This window comes from Diabrotica virgifera, chromosome 5 (genome assembly GCF_917563875.1).
Source record: "Diabrotica virgifera virgifera chromosome 5, PGI_DIABVI_V3a".
In the NCBI taxonomy this organism is placed as follows: Eukaryota; Metazoa; Arthropoda; class Insecta; order Coleoptera; family Chrysomelidae; genus Diabrotica; species Diabrotica virgifera.
In genome coordinates, this window is record NC_065447.1 from 65308125 (window position 1) to 65325910 (window position 17786).

The 17786-nt window shown below is 33.2% G+C and overlaps 1 protein-coding gene across 1 annotated transcript in view; it reads right to left on the reverse strand.

Annotated features, from left to right (window-relative positions):
* The window catches only part of LOC114325163 (UDP-glucosyltransferase 2-like), a 120638-nt gene extending 109594 nt beyond the window's left edge, over positions 1-11044 (reverse strand). Inside the window, exon 1 of the mRNA XM_050650096.1 lies at positions 10970-11044. Coding sequence (XP_050506053.1) covers positions 10970-10973 — 4 coding nt within the window. The 5' untranslated portion in view covers positions 10974-11044. The remainder of the gene's footprint in view (positions 1-10969) is intronic.
* Between the last annotated feature and the right edge of the window lie 6742 nt (positions 11045-17786).

Below are 17786 nucleotides of genomic sequence, written 5' to 3' on the forward strand. Positions count from 1 at the left end.
GTATGTATATCAAATTTAGAGAAAGCTGTTCCAAGTGGGATAAGTCGGTCGTTTCGTCAAATATGACAGAGTAATACTTTGCACTTTGAACCTGATCCATTATTTGTTCAATTATTTCTTCACCACAACATGTTACTAATTGATTTTGACTGGTGCTACTAATGTATGTTGCCCAGGAAGATGCTATGGATAGGTGTTATTTAAGCGATTAATTCTCGTCATTGCTAGGTCCAGCATCTTCGTCCAGAAGCAGAAGGCCATCATCACGATGGTCTCCTAGAGGAATATTTTGTCGACCTATAACACGAACACTATAGACCCTACTATTGGTCATAGTCTTTCTTTATTTTTTTGTATCTGTTTAGCCCTCTGAGAGTATATCTGGTTAATGACTGACTTTTGAGGGTTCCGATAACTTTGTAGAAAATCCAGCTCAACCTGAACGCACTCCTTGTGGTATGATGTTTTTTCATGGGTTTTTATGGCTCCGTCTCTGCTCATTAGTTTGGCGAAAGATGTTAAAGTTTTCGTGACTAGGCTTTCGGTTTTCATCCCTTTATTGTGTCCATATTTTTCAATAAAAAAAACGCAATATGTACTTGTAAAACAATTCCTTTTGACTGTGCGAAAATATCAACCAACTACTTTGTTTGAAGTGCTAGTGACCCAAGTAATGCTTCATTTCTTTTTTATTCATTTTGTGTATAGGATATGGAAATTGATACGATTTTGATGACTATCAAGGTCGTTCTTACAATTGGCCCTTTGTAAAATTATTAACATTTTGATTTATAAAACATTATATGTCATTCTTGAAGCTTCCGTTATTGCCTTTTTTCAATTCTGGTCCAGAAAACATATTTATCTCCTATTTTGTACACATTATGTGTTTGAAATTAAAAACATTTGAACTGCATATAGATATATTAAAATTTATATTTTTTTAAATTCTCGGAGGGGGCCATGGCCCACTCCGAGAATGGCCCTTTGCCATTTTCAGAGGCAAAAATGGCCCCTTCCCAGGATCCGCCCTTGATAGAAGTTGTCAGGGACTTTCTGCTCTCGGTAATAACGTAATCTTTCATTCTGCGTTTTAGTCCTGTCGCCATTGGGGGTACAACGGCCTCCTTAATTCAGATGGACTTACCCAAGTTTTTTTTATGTATGTTGACCCGTAGAACACGAATTTTTTTGGGTAACAGTCGATCCGGATGTCGATAAGATTTTTATAAACAAAGAACGTGAGGAATCACATAACAGGGATTTTTCGCAAAACAAAACATTTTTGTGTATTTTTTGGGTCATTCTAAGCAAAAAATGTTTTTACAAGTTTTTTCGTAGGATGCATAGTTTTCGACATAAACGCGGTTGATCTTTCAAAAAATCGAAAAATTGCAATTTTTGAACCCGAATAACTTTTGATTGAAAAATAAAATAGCAATTCTGCTTACCGCATTTGAAAGTTCAAGTCAAATTCTATCGGTTTTTATTACTTTCATTGCTAAAAATTAATTTTTTTATTGTTAAACAAAGCTATACACACGTAGTGATTGAATGATGTTTTCAATGCATTTCTCATTTGAAATCCAACGAGTAGGCGCACATACTGACAATTTCGACGTAGATTACTTACATTAAAACGCATGCATTGGGCACGGGAAACACTATGGCGTTTATGGCTTTGTTTAACAAATAAAAACTTAATTTTTAGCAATGCAAATAATCAAAACCGATAAAATTTCACTTAAACTTTCAAATGCAGTAAGCAGAATTGATGTTTTATTTTTCAATCAAAAGTTATTCGGGTTAAAAAATTGCACTTTTTCGATTTTTTGAAAGTTTAACCGCGTTTATCTCGAAAACTATGCATCCTACGAAAAAACTTGTAAGACCATTTTTGCTGAGAATCACCCAAAAAATACAAAAAAATGTTTTGTTTTGCGAAAAATCGCTGTTATGTAATTACTCAAGTTCTTTGTTTATAACAATCTTATCGACATCCGGATCAACTGTTACCCAAAAAATTCGTGTTCTACTGGTCAAAATACATAAAAATACTTACTTGGGTAAGTCCATCTGAATTAAGGAGGCCGTTGTACCCCCCCTGGCGACAGTACTATTTAAATTTTTCAAAAATACGTATTAGTTTTCGCAGGATTAAAAAAAAATGAATATATTTAAAACAGATTGAACATTTTGAAAGGCGACATTTGGCGCCTATGCACCAATTAAAATAACTTAGTTGCTTTGAGTCATTAAAAAAAAGCTTAAAAACACATATTCAAATTGAACTTTCTATAAGTTATAAGGGGATATAATTATTATTGTTCATCAAAATCACAGAGCGATTAGTTAAAACTATCAAGAGCTTTAATTTTGACAGTTTATAAATATATCTTTTACTTTGTTTTTAAATCTTTATTGGACTTTATCTTTAAATTATCTATTGATAAAATTAGGCATATATAAACAATGGATCAGGAGACCAAGGAAAAGAAAGAAAATAGTGGTCAAACTTCAAACGATTAGTGAGCATAGGAATTAGAGGTATTCCTGCAATCGCCAATTCACAAGAAATACGGGAAGAATTCCTAGAGCTCGAAAACATCACAAAAGAATCACTATGAAATAATACTACTGAAGAAGAATACTAAATTCACATGATAAGATTTAAAGACATTAATACCAGGAAATAAAAAAAGGGAAAATAACAGAGCCAAAAAGAGAGCCAGAAGAACAAGAAATGAGAAAGACAAAAATAGGGCAAACCGACGGAATCGACAAGTCAGACGGGACTTATAGAACAAAACTGGGACAATTACGTAAAAGAAATGGAGAAAGGGGCCCAAAACATGTAATAAATATGGAGGCTCCGAAGAAGGTAGAGAGTAATTGATAGACGGATACGTGAAGAAACCGAAATATCTGATAATCAATTTGGCTTAATGCCGGGAGATCAACAACAGATTATGCAACATTAATTATAAGGAAATTTATGGAAAAATACAGGAATAGAGAAACAAACGCTCCTATGGTATTCATTGATCTTGAAAAAGCATATGATAGAGTTCATCGAGAGATTCTGTGGTGGGTACTAACACACATAAGAAAGGAGTCCCTGGTGATAAAGATTGTGAGAGATATGTATGAGGGAGTAACGACTAGTGTTAGGACAGGTATGGGAGAGACTGATAAATTTCATGTGAAAATAGGATTGCACCAAGGCTCGGTGCTTAGTCCTTATTTATGCTCATTAGTTTTGGACCAAATAACAGCGAAACTACAGGATAACATTCCATGGTGCTTAATAGGTGAGGCAACGAAGCATTAAACCTAGAAATTTTGTGCAGTAAGATAAATCGTCATGTAACTTTGCATTCGATTCGGGAGAGTGTCAGGAAATTTTGTGAACTAAATTGATCTCCGTGTAACAAAAACTAGGACTTCTGTTGGAGTGAAAGTAAAGAGGATGGTAAAATCCAACAGAAGTAGAAAAAGAAAAAAAACTTATTGTAGCTAATGTAACAAAAAATGTGTGGCTTCAACGTTGAGAAGCCGAAGTAACAAAATACTAATGTAACAAAATACTATTTTTGCAGTAGTATTAGTAGAGGAAGATGGAAATACAAAGAGCATAGAATTGATATAGAAAGTGATATGAACTGATAATAAAATTAGAAAAAGATAGATGTAAATTAAATGGCTAGCTAGATATGCAAGAGAATGATCGCTTGACACTCAACGAAGGATTCGGCCAATTTGCACGCCCGTCAAGACAGTAAATTAAACTAAATGACAATGATGGCTAGAAAAGGAAATATTAAGATAATGCTCAGAAAATAGACAGAATAAATATAATAATATAATAAAAATAAAATAAACTTTTGGGCGCCAGAAGGGAGCTAACTAGGTTAACACTCTTCCAGGTATTCTACGCTGCTATAGAGTATATTAAATTTGTAGCAAGAGTATAATATAAAGGAATAATCAGAAATAATATCCACAATAAATAAATATTTATTAAATATAACTACTAGATTTTCACAATCTCTGAGTTAAATAAAGTAACTAGTATGTGACTCTAAACATGACAAGAAATGACACTAGTGAAAATCTTTTACAGAATTACTATACAAATATAATATAAGAATAATCTTAATGAGGTTAGAAAATCTAAATAAGGGTACCTCTAATACAGAAAGTACAACTTGCACCTAGGTGAGTAAGAACAACCTTCACCAAATAACAATTGTACGTTTTTAATACGTACACCTTAATTCAATACTACTGATAATTAGCATAGTATAGTTGATCCAAAAGATGGCATAACCCAGACATCCAAAGTGAAAGTTATCCTTCAACACCAAATTGTTCTATATGGTCCACACAATGCCCAGAAAAAAGTCACACGATTTTGAGCGTCGGGTTTGGGGGTGAGAGGGGGAGAAATCGCTAGATTCGTAGTTTTTAAGTTTTTCGCCAATATTTTTAAAACTATGAGGTTTAGAATGAACAACCCTCTATACAAAATTATTCTACATTAAATTTGAAATAAAAAAGGCCTTATGCATAATCTTTCTAAAATGAATGGTTCCAAAGTTACGGAAATAGTATAGTATAACTGGTCCAAAAAAAGGCCTAACCCAAACATCCAAAGTAAAAGTTTTCCTCCAACACCAAAATGTTCTATATGGTCCACATATTGTTCAGTAAAAAGTTAGACCATTTTGAGCGTCCGATTTGGGAGGGATATGGGAGAGAAGCCGGTAAATTAGTAGTTTTTTTAAGTTTTTTATCAATATTTCTAAAACTATGCTTTAGCGTAAATAATATTATATACAAAAATATTCTACATGAAATTTAAAATAAAAAATATTCTATACATAATTGTTATAAAATCAACTGTTCCAGAGTTACGGAGGGTGAAAAGTCGAGATTTTCGATACTTTTTATATTTTTTGGGCAATATTTATGATATAACTATACCAAAAACCCAGACATCCAAAGTGAAAGTTATCCTCCAACACCAAATTGTTCTATATATGGTCCACATAATGTTGAGAAAAAGGTCACACCATTTTGAGTGTCCGGTTTGGGGGGGGGGAGAGGGGGGAGAAATCGGTAAATATAAAAAGTATGGAAAACCTCCACTTTTCACCCTCCGTAACTCTGGAATCGTTGATTTTATAACAATTATGTATAGAACGTTTTTTGTTTTAAATTTTATGTAGAGCATTTTTCTATAGAACATTCCTTACGCTAAAGCATAGTTTGAGAAATATTGACGAAAATCGTAAAAAAACTACTAATTTACCGACTTCTCCCCCATCTCCCCCCCCAAACCGGACGCTCAAAATGTAACTTTTTACTAAATAATATGTGGACCATATAGAACAATTTGGTGTTGAAGGAAAACTTTTACTTTTAATGTCTGGGTTAGGCCTTTTTTTGGACCAATTATACTATACTACCTCCGTAACTTTGGAACCGTTCATTTTAGAAGGGTTATGCATGGGCCTTTTTTATTTGAAATTTAATGTAGAACAATTTTGTGTAGAGGGTTGTTTATGCAAAACCGCTTAGTTTTAGAAATATTGACGAAAAACGTAAAAAACTACGAATTTGCAAAATTTCTCCCCCCTCAACCCCCCCCACCCCCGACGCTCAAAATGGTGTGACTTTTTTCTGAACATTATGTGGACCATATAGAACAATTTGATGTTGGAGGATAACTTTCACTTTGGATGTCTGGGTTTGGGTCTAAGTATACTATACTAAATATGAATACAATATATAAACAACTCAACGTGAGTTGGACAGGCTCAAGCCTTTATTTAATAAATAAGCCTGCGGTTGGATACAACATATCCTTTTTCTAACACGTGGTTTTTTAATAATAATATTGAGCAAGTGAAACCGAACTCTATTGTGACGGAATAGAGCCTTGCTAGAAGTTTTTTTGAATTTAATACAAAGTGAAAAAGTTAACGTTTAATAAATTGAGTACAGTGGAACCCCGATAAGTCGGCCCCCGATAACCCGGAACTCCGGCTAACCCGGACCGATTTTTATCAGACAAACATTTCAACAATAAAAATGTATTGCTGTTACAAAATCTCGTGAACCTAATTCATTCATTTGGTGACGTCAATATACGAACGAAACGATTGATGAATCCGACATTACTGAAAATATCAGGGTGCAGATGGGACCCTGTCGCGCAATTCGCAGCAAATAAAATAGTCGTATGTTTTTGGCTTCATTTTATTTCGGTTATACATACGCATTTTCAAGGTTCACGAGGTTTTGTACCAACTCTATGTAATATAATATTTGAGAGATAATGGAACCGGATTGAACTACATATAACATAGTAAAAATGACTCATGGTACACCACATTCATTGTCGAAAACAACATGCACCTGTATTATCCTTTATTTTTTTGAAACTGTCTGTGTTAGCATTGTTTAGAAAAGACTATTAAAATTCTTTTTTTAACAATGGTCTTAGTCATCACTTTTATTAAATAACATAACATCAGAGACGGTATTATGTGTAGTAAAGTCGTATTATTGTTCGCTTCCGTTTTGTAATCGTTCGTAAATTTATTCAGATTTTGTGTTTGCGTGTCTTTTGTCTATAAGGGCAACAAAACGTAAAAATGTTGTAGTGACAATGGAAAAGAAACTAGAAGCATTAAGTAGAACTGATAAAGGTGAATCTTGCAGCATTATATTATGGTGTCGGTAGATCTACAGTATCGGATTGGAAGAAAAATAGAACTAAAATCGAAGAATTTTTTTTTCAAAATGATAACAAAAGACAGTTTAATCGGTGCAAAGCTAATAAAGCTAAGAATGAGACTTTTGACGACGCTTTGTATGTGTGGTTTTGTGTGGAATGCGAACGTGGTTTACCAGTGTCTGTGTGACAATTATAACGGAGTTTATCTGTAAGCATACCATATTTTATTAATTTTTACCATTTTCTCCGGCTAACCCGGATTTTCGATAACCCGGATCGGCCGCGGTCCCAATTAATCCGAGTTAACGGGGTTCCACTGTAATTGAAATTTTGAATAGTGTATGAAGTTAATTTGAAGGATTTAATTTAAAATAGACTAAAATAATTAAATAAGGTTAAATATATATATAAAAAGGGAAACAAGCCGAAGAATAATAAAAATAAGAGTACCGACAACTATTGTATGGGAAAGTATCTGAGCTCAGAGATTCTCACCATGGAGATTACGCAGGTTTGGGGAATGCTATCAATTATTATGTTGTTTTGAAATACAACAAAAACTTGGGAAGCAAAAAAAGTTATGTGCAATTAAATTATAAAATATGAATAAACTAAGTGTCCTGAATATCACAAAAACAGTCTAAGTCTTTAAGAAGAGCAAACCGAATGTCCCCAAAACAAACATCTTTTACGCAATCTTCGAAAAGTGTTCCTTGCGGTTTATTCCCCAAATTGACGTTGATGTAGCGAGCACAAGGGGGTGCTAACTCCCGCTTGCAGCTGTCCTGCTGGAGATACAGGAAAACAGTTGGAAAACAGCTGGAGGTACAGAAGAAAAAATATAAAAACTGGAGATAATCCAGGCTTGTCTCCTGGTGACCGTCCCTTTGAAAGTGGTCTATCCTTGGTGGTGTGAGGTGTTTTATGAGTTCATAGTAGTGGCGGGATCAAGCTCTTGTAGATTTGCACCAAAATTCTTCACCCTCGTTCCCTGTATTAAATAATGATGGATGATTTCAATATAATATTTAATTATAACCTGGAACTTGGAATTGTAGGTAAAATATCTTAGTTCACTGACCCCGGCACGTAGACTCACTCCCAGATAGACAATGGACTCCTCTTCGGCAGCTAGCGACTCTCGTTCCAATTATCAATACCCATTTTCCATCCATTAGCTGTCAACGCAAGAAAACCAATGTTGCGACACTTAATTGTGACGTCAACAAGCATTTAAAAATTCTGTGATTGTTTTACATTATGTTTTAATTAACGTTGAAAGAAAATGATTCTAAAATTAATTAAATAATATTTTCCTATCAAAAATTGATTAAATAAGGGGTGAAGCGTCACATCCGGGAGATGAAAATTGCATTTTGGGGCATAAGAAAAATGCATTTTCAATGTTCATATCGAAGAGATGAAAAATGAAAATCTTCGAAAATATTGACGGAAATGAGTTCAATGAGCTACCCCCAAAACCCCCCGAGTAATGGTTATTGACTGATTTTGAATGATTATAATATAAAGCTCTAAGCGACGAGTTCTAACCCGGGCACCAGGTACCTAGGTGTCCATCGCCGTCATGAAATTAGTGCTCAGCGACCCCAAAACCCCCCGAATAATGGTTATTGACTGATTTTGAATGATTATATTATAACATAAACCTCCAGATGACGAGTAACAACCTGGGCACCAGGTACCTTGGAGACCATAGCAGTAATGAAATCCCTGCTCAGCGACCCCCAAAATTTTCCGAGTAATGGTTATTAACTGATTTTGAATGATTATAACATAAAACTCCCGGCGACATGTTCCACCCTGGCCACCAGGTATCTCGTAGACCATTGCCATTGTGAAATTAGTATTCAGCGACTCCCAAAACAGCCCAGTATAAAAATTGAACTCATTTCCGTCAATATTTCCTGAGTTCCTAATTTTTCACTTTCCATCTCTTCTAGATGTATTTTGAAAATGATTTTTCTTATGCACAAAATGCAATTTTCATCTCCCGGAGATCAATTTAGTTCACAAAATTTCCTGACACTCTCTCGAATCGAATGCAAAAAGTTGCATGGCGATTCATCTTACTGCACAAAATTCCTAAGTTCTGGGCTTTTTAGTGCTTCGTTGATTCGCCTATGGCCTATAACGTACGCCGATGATGTAGAGTAAGAAATAGTGAAAGAGACGTAGAAAAAAACTGGAACAGTAGAGCCAAGATCTGGAGGAAAAAGGTGTAATACTTAGTAGGACAAAACCAGAGTATTTGGAATGTTCATTTAAAGATGGAAATAGGTACTACAAATAAAATGATATCTTTGGATGGTGGAATGATTGTGAAAAGCAATAGTTTTAAGTAACTAATATTGCTATTACAGAGTACTGGAGAAATAGATGAGGATAGATGAAGTAGAATTAGTGCTGGATGGATGAAGTGGAAAGAAGCGAGTGGTGTGTTGTGTGATAAAAAGATTCCAATGAAGCTGAGGGGAAACTTTTATAAAACAGCCATAAGACCGGCTATAATGTTCGGCACTGAATCTTAGACAGTGAGAAAGAAAGAGGAACAACGAATGCATGTGATGGAAATGAGAATGCTTAGGTGGATGAGTGGTGTGACAAAAAAAAATAAAAACGAGTATATTAGGGGAAGTCTAGGTGTGATACCAATTGATGCCAAAATGAGAGAGCATAGGGTAAGATGGTATGGTCATGTTCAAGGCCCAAACGTTAATCACCTAATGTGAAGTGCAGATTCCTGGAAGGAGTAGGAGGGGAAAACCAAGGAAGACCTGGGGAAGACGATTAATATTGATATGACCCAAGATAGAACTGTATGGAGAAATGCAATTAGGGAAGCCGACACCGCATAGGGATAAGAACGATGCTGATGATGAAGGCTCCAAAGAACTTTAAGAAACGATAGAAAACCCATTCCCCACTGCACTGAGGAAATGGAATCGTCTACTCTGTAGAAAACAAATCCGAGGTGATAAGAACAACTGCTGAGAGTGAGTATACATTGAATTAACACCAAGGTGAAGACATATACTTTAAAAGCACTTGGTTCAGACGAAATCTGAAGGGCTCCGAAAATCTTCCTTCGAAAACAAGTGTATAAGAAAAATAACAAACGCAAAACTAAGAATTCTGCATTTTTTGAGTTCTGTCACTTTTATTTCTGACGAACAATAATGTAAAAAATATCAAAAATTTTTAAAAGTATAAAATTTTGAACAACCATAACTCTCTTAAAAATAGTCACACAACCTTACACAATAGACCAGTTTAAAGATAATTGACTTATCTTTCTACTAAATATAGCATTGCATATACCTAGAAATGCGTAGAAAAAAGTTACAGAAGATTGCTTGCAAAATAATGGGGAAAATGGCCCAAAAATGCAGTGAGCGGCAAATTGTGAAAAATTATTTTTCGGAAATTGTAAGTCCTAAAGACTTCTACCAAACGTTATTTTAAAGAGAAAGGAAGGAAGTTTTTTTCTGGGAAACAATGCCTATACCTATATCCCCGTGGAAAAAAGTTATGGGGCAAAAAACAAAATTGCTTTCTTTCATGTTTTTTGCTTTTTTTTTTAAAATATTTAAAACAAAATTTTTGACTTTAAAAGGAAATATTTCGATAGTCAATTTAACCTAGAACAATTTTTCTGTAGACGTGTTTACATCAAAAGTGCATAAAACTCACCCTAATTTACCCTATGCCTAGGGACTAATTCACCCCTTCCTCAAAAATGCACCCCTTTAAATGGTAGCACTTCGCGGTTTTTTCATACTTATAGGTCCATTGACCAGATGAAACAATAAAACCCCGTTAATGTTGTAGTTCCTTTTAGCTCTCTTATTTTGAACATAATCAATAGCCTACATAGAATAACATTTTTTTCTTACAAATATAGAAATAATGGGGACTTTTCACATTTCATTTCTATTGTTGTCTTAAACATTCGCACGAATTTTTGTAACTTTGAATGTGTATTTTGACCGGACTATAGGTATCAGTAGAGTAGCATACGGAAAGGAGAAAAATATTGCACTGAAAAAAAATTTTAGAAGAATTTCGGTGACACTAAAATCTAAAACATTTATAAAATCATAATAGTATTAAAAAATAATATGGTGCAACTAATTTTTCTTGTTTATTTTTAACAATATTCAATGTGCAATGGAATTTTGTTTAAAATACGAAAGGAAAGCTTACCCATATTTATTACTACAAGCCATATAATGGTACTAAAAATGAATTCTAATCTATTTTTTATTTTACAAGAGAACAATTAAAACTATATCAATCCTGCAAAAATAAACCAACCGTGTCTATAACATAATAAAACTTTTGTGGTGTATTTAAAAGAAATGTAACGATACCATTAAAAATAAATAATTTTTATTATATAATTTCTGGTATTTTTTACAAATATAATCATTTTTAGGCTATGCTCATTGAACATGATGTGTGTCCTATGATGGTTTTGTAAGAGATTCATATCTAACACAGCTTACTATAAACGGTCGATACATAATACACATACATAGATCAACTGTCGATATCAATTTCAAACAAATGTCGCCTTTAATGCGAAACTATTAATTTACCTCCAAAATGAGATTTCTTAACCAAATAATGTTTTCTTCTTCGTAAGTTTCCATCTTATCAACATGGCAATTCTGTACCTCAGAGCTAAACTGTATTAACTCCATTTTTTTGAAAAATTGTATTATTTCACTTTCTACGTAACAGACTTCACATCTTTCATATGCAATACGATATTAAACCCTATGTAATGTGATTCCAAAGATAGGCAACGTTAAAATGTATTAAGTCCCTCCGTAGTTCCGAGCTAAATAGTCGTTTACACTTATAAACCAGGGCGCATCTGTAAAAATATTAGTACCTTTGGACGTTGGCAGGTGACTCATATTTTTTTTGCAGAAAGTGCTTGAAAATAACACATGTAATAATATTTGAGTTATCCTCCGACTCAAAAAGGTCCGGAACATTGTTTAAATAATTAAAATGTCAAAAAATGAAGGAAAAATTCGATTTTTTTCTTGGTTTTTTGATTATAACTTTAAAAGTATTCATTTCCGAGATAGTCCAGAAAGCCACTGCGCATCCGCTAGGAAAAATATTCTAATTCGGATTTTTTGCACAATCTTACTCAAAAAGGACCCCTTTTAACAAATTTGCATGTTGCCAGGACCAAAACTTGTCAAAAATTTTTTAAACGTTTTTTTTTGTTTTTTTCCTAAAATTATTTTTTTTGCATGGAACAAAATTTTTTTAGGTTTTTTGGATCATCCCAAACAGAAAAGGTCTTTAATGACTTTTCGCTAAAGTTGATAGTTTTTGACATATAAGCGATTAAAAATTGAAAAATTGCGAAATCGGCCATTTTTAACCCTCAAAAACTATGTGAAAAACTGAAAATTTGAATGTTGCCAAGGTAGGCAGGTATTCTTTAAACATCGATTGATGAAATCCTGAAGAGTTTTTTGCAATAAATTATTCAAAACTTCTTTGTTTTTTAATTGTTAGTCAAGCGTGCGCGACAATATTTTCCACCGACAGTATGGTGCAAATGAAAGGAATAAATTTATTATTTCGTAAACCGGTGACTTTAAGGAAAAACCCCAAAACAGGTCGGTTTTTATTTTTAAGTTATGATATTGTGGCATATATAGTATACTAGTGACGTCATCCATCTGGGCGTGATGACGTAATCGATGATTTTTTTAAATGAGAATACGGGTCGTGTGCTGGCTCATTTGAAAGGTTTTTTAATTCTCTATTCAGTAATATAAAGACGTACATAATTATTTATACAGGGTGTTCAAAAAATTTTTATTAAATTAAATCATTTTGCAAATTGACAAAAAAATTAAATTATTGGACACCCTGTATAAATAATTATGTAAATGTTTATATTACTGAATAGAGAATTGAAGAACCTTTCAAATGAGCTAGCACACGACCCCTATTCTCATTTAAAAAAATAATCGATTACGTCATCACGCCCAGATGGATGACGTCACTAGTATACTATATATGCCACAATATCATAACTTAAAAATAAAAACCGACCTGTTTTGGGATTTTTCCTTAAAGTCACCGGTTTACGAAATAATAAATTTATTCCTTTCATTTGCACCATACTGTCGGTGGAAAATATTGTCGCGCACGCTTGATTAGCAATTAAAAAACAAAGGAGTTTTGAATATTGTATTGCAAAAAACTCTTCAGAATTTCATCAATCGATGTTTAAAGAATACCTACCTACCTTGGCAACATTCAAATTTTCAGTTTTTCACATAGTTTTTGAGGGTTAAAAATGGCCGATTTCGCAATTTTTCAATTTTTAATCGCTTATATGTCAAAAACTATCAACTTTAGTGAAAAGTCATTAAAAACCTTTTCTGTTTGGGATGATCCAAAAAACCTAAAAAAATTTTGTTCCATGCAAAAAAAATAATTTTAGGAAAAAAACAAAAAAAAAAAAAACGTTTAAAAAATTTTTGACCAAGTTTTGGTTCTGGCAACATGCAAATTTGTTAAAAGGGGTCCTTTTTGAGTAAGATTGTGCAAAAAATCCGAATTAGAATATTTTTCCTAGCGGATGCGCAGTGGCTTTCTGGACTAAGAAAAGTTGTACTGACATGAAAGTTGCGTAATTAAATTTCCTACAATATAGAATTGGTTACTTATTAAACAAATAGTCACCCTTGTTGCAAAATAGCAATAATTACGAAAAAAACCATACAAAAACAAGTATTCGCATTTTACGTTTTTCAACCATTTATGCTACACTTAGGACCTTCATGTTTTACCCAGAAAAACTTTATGGTAAAGTAAAACAATACTGTAAATTTCATTAAGATCAGTTCAATAGATTTTGCAAAATAAGTTTTGCAATCCAGCTTTCGCAAAAAAATTCATTTTTTCAAAATATTACAGGACTAAAAATAAAGCAGATAGCCAGTTGAAATTTTTTTGGCTTATAGAAGTGTACTGTACCTTTCATATGCAATTTGCAAAACTAAAATCGATTAACTACCACGGCGTCAGGAATTTTTTTAAATAAACATTAGTTATTGGTGCTACGCGCAGGACAGCGGATAGTTTGCTCTGATTGGGCATTCCAATGACCTTTGATAATGATTGATACATTTTAATTTTTATTACATTTCGTTATAAATAAATAAATTTGTTTATTGTAAAATAAAAACACATACTCTATCCTTTGAAATAACACTTTTTTTAGCAAAAACTTTCTTTGTTCATATATTTTAACTTAGAGAATAAAAGTTTCTTATTTTTAAACATCTGCAATTCTTTAAACAATATTTCACATACAATAATAAAATTAGTTTGATTTTTGTGGAATTAAAATATTAAAATACAACAAAATATAAAGTAAGAAAATAATATATTAGATAAAGATTGGAAGAAACTTTGGTGGAAATCAACTTGTGTGAATCGAACACCGCTGTCCTGCGCGTAGCACCAAAAATTAATGTTTATTTAACAAATTTCCTGACGCACTGGTAATTAATCGATTTTAATTTTGCAAATTGCAAATTAATGGTAGAGTACACTTCTATAATCGAAAAAAAAAATTCAACTTGCTATCTGCTTTATTTTCAGTCTTGCAACATTTAAAAAAAATGAATTTTTTTTTCGAAAGCTGGATTGCAAAATTTATTTTGCAAAATCTATTTAACCGATCTTAATAAAATTTGCAGTGTTGTTTTACTGTATCATATAGTTTTTCTGGGTAAAATATGAAGGTCCTAAGTGTAGCATAAATGGTTGAAAAACGTAAAATGCGAATACTTGTTTTTGTATAGTTTTTTTCGTAATTATTGCTATTTTGCAACAAGGGTCACTATTTTTTAAATTTTTAACCAATTCTATATTGTAGGAAATTTAATTACGCAACTTTTATATCAGTACAACTTTTCTCAGAAATGAATAATTTTAAAGTTATAGTCAAAAAACAAATAAAAAAATCGAATTTTTCCTTCATATTTTGACATTTTGATTATTTAAACAATGTTCCGGACCATTTTGAGTGGGAGGATAACTCAAATAGTATTATTTGAGTTATTTTCAAGCAATTTCTGCAAAAAAATTTGAGTCACCTCTCAACGTCCATCTCAAAACAGATGCGCCCTGGACTATTAATACCCAGCAAAATAAAAGTATTATCAGTAGTATTAGTGGAGTTAATATCAGGCGCGGATCCAAGGGGGGTGAATGGGGTCAATTGTCCCCTCCTTGAGACTTCGGCTGGTGTCGCCTATAAGTAAATCGCGTAAATAGTGAGTTTTGTGTCCTGTTGACAACTGAATATCGGAATGAAACATAAAACAGAATTCCTTCTCCAAAGTGCGTGTTCTCGGTCTAACTGTATGGTGTCGAGTCTTGGACTGTGAATAAAATCGATCTACTTACCTAAATCGCCTTGAGGCTTTCGAAATGTGGTTCTATAGAAAAATTCTAAAAGTAACTTGGGTGAAGATTCGGAACTCCACAATACTAGAACGTCTTAGCAAGACTACTGAGATTATAGAAGGCATCAAGAAAAGAAAAGTGGAGTATTTTAGACATGTAATGAGAAGTTTAAAATATAGGTTGCTACAAAATATTATGCAAGTGAAAATAGAAGGAAAACGCAGTGCAGGACGAAAAAGCACTTCGTGGTTGATTTAGGGTGGCAGTGAATAAAATTAAGATAGCTATGATAGTAACCAACGTTCTGAAAGGGCATGGTACATGAAGAAAAATAAAGTAACAGCCCATACTGAAAAAGAATCCTGCGTACGCGAGTGAAGAGAACATTTTTATTTCATTGCCCCCTCCTTGCAAGGTTGCTGGATCCGCCGTTGGTTAATATCACTTGCACACGTAAGAAATATTAACTCCATGGAACGATGTAAAACCCCGGTGTGCTACTGGTGGTCAGTATTCTGTGGAAAATAAATAGAAGTAGAACTAAATGACTTCAAGGATTTTAAGACTACAACAACAACTGTTCCAACTGTTTACCTTTTATTATAAGGAAAAAAACTCAGCAGAATACAGACTTTCGGATGTCAGATGTTGTGTTGCCCACTATGAAGTATATAGCGATAATTTAGGATTACTTTTTTCAAAACTAATTTTAGTTCGGAAATATTCCAATCTGTTGATCTTAACAGAAATCCTAGGCGTGTTTTGTTTCCTGCGGCACTGCCTGTGATTCACGATAAGCCAAAGGAATTTTATAATTTTTATAAAAATTTATACAGGGTGTCCAGAAACTCTACCGACAAACGAAGACAGGAGATTCCTCAGATAATTTTAAGACAATTTAACCCAATTCACCTAGTCCGAAAATGCTTTCTAAGGGAGCTAGAGCTCTTTGAAGATGGCGCCATGTAATTAGTTTTTCTTAAATACCTCCAGAACGATTCTATTTAGAAAAACAAAAATTGGTATGCTAATTCACTTTCCAGAAATGAATCGATTCCATCTATTGCGAATTTCTAGTACCGGTCATAGGCGTCCGTTTTGGGTAGGGCAACGGTTATTTTATCGCATAACTTTTTTGTCTTCAACTTTTAAGCATTTTTGATACTGGATTATTAAATTGTGAGGTATTCTAGTACTAAAAGGTACTCTTACTTTAAGTCGGTAGGACATACCGTTTTCTAGAAAAATCGATTTGAAAGTTTTTAGATTTGGGAATTTGAAAAAAAAAAATAAAAAAAAATAAAAAAAAAACTATGTATTTTACCAACTTACAGCAAAAGTATCTTTTAGTACTCGAATATCTCATAATTGAATAATCTAGTGTCAAAAATACTTAAAAATTAAAGACAATAAAGTTATGCTATAAAATAACTGTTGAACTACCCAAAACGGACGCCTATGACCGGTACTAGAAATTCGCCATTAATGAAATCGATTAATCTCTGGAATATAAATAAATGTACCAGTTTTCATCTTTCTAAATAGTTTTTTTTTCAATCTTTTTTTTTTTGATTCGAAGAACGAAAAATTTTCAAATCGGTTTTTCTAGAAAACGGTGTATCCTATCGACTTAAAGTAAGAGTACCTTTAAGTACTAGAATACCTCACAATTTAATAATTCAAAGTCAAACATGCTTAAAAATTAAAGACAAAAAAGTTAGGCGATAAAATAACCGTTGCCCTACCCAAAACGGACGCCTATGACCAGTACTAGAAATTCGCAATGGATGGAATCGATTCATTTCTGGAAAGTAAATTAGCATACCAATTTTCGTTTTTCTAAATAGAAGCGTTCTGGAGGTATTTAAGAAAAACTAATTACATGACGCCATCTTCAAAGAGCTCTAGCTCCCTTAGAAAGCATTTTCGGACTAGGTGAATTGGGTTAAATTGTCTTAAAATTATCTGAGGAATCTCCTGTCTTCGTTTGTCGGTAGAGTTTCTGGACACCCTGTATAGGCTAGAGACCTGGCTACATAATATTTAGTTTGTCTAAGACAAATTTCATGGTTGTGTCGGCCGTTATCAAAGTGGACTCTCTTCTGAAAAGAGTTTCTACAGCTATTTTTATCGGTTGAAGAGTGGAGATCAACTCATTGATATTATTCACCACTCGCCAGCAGAGAATTTTTATCCCAGAATCAATGTCTATTAACGCTTTATCGATGCAAACTTTTGGGCTGTGGAAACGTTCCAGCATAGTAAACAAACTGCTGCCGACTCTTGGCTTTGACTAAAGAGGCTAATGAAGACATGAAGTAACTTATTTCGAATTTGACATGTTTGCGGATCCGCACGATCCAGCATGTAAAAATAAACGCTGGATCCAGCTGGATTCCTGCAATTGCAATCTCTACTTGGGACTTATTGACCGACTTATGTTTACTCCTAGTTTACTTAAGTCTAAATCTTTAATTAAAAAATATATTTATTTATTTTATACAGTACCTTATATAACGAATATAAACAGTACTAAAATGCGTATGCGTCTTTGTACAGTTGA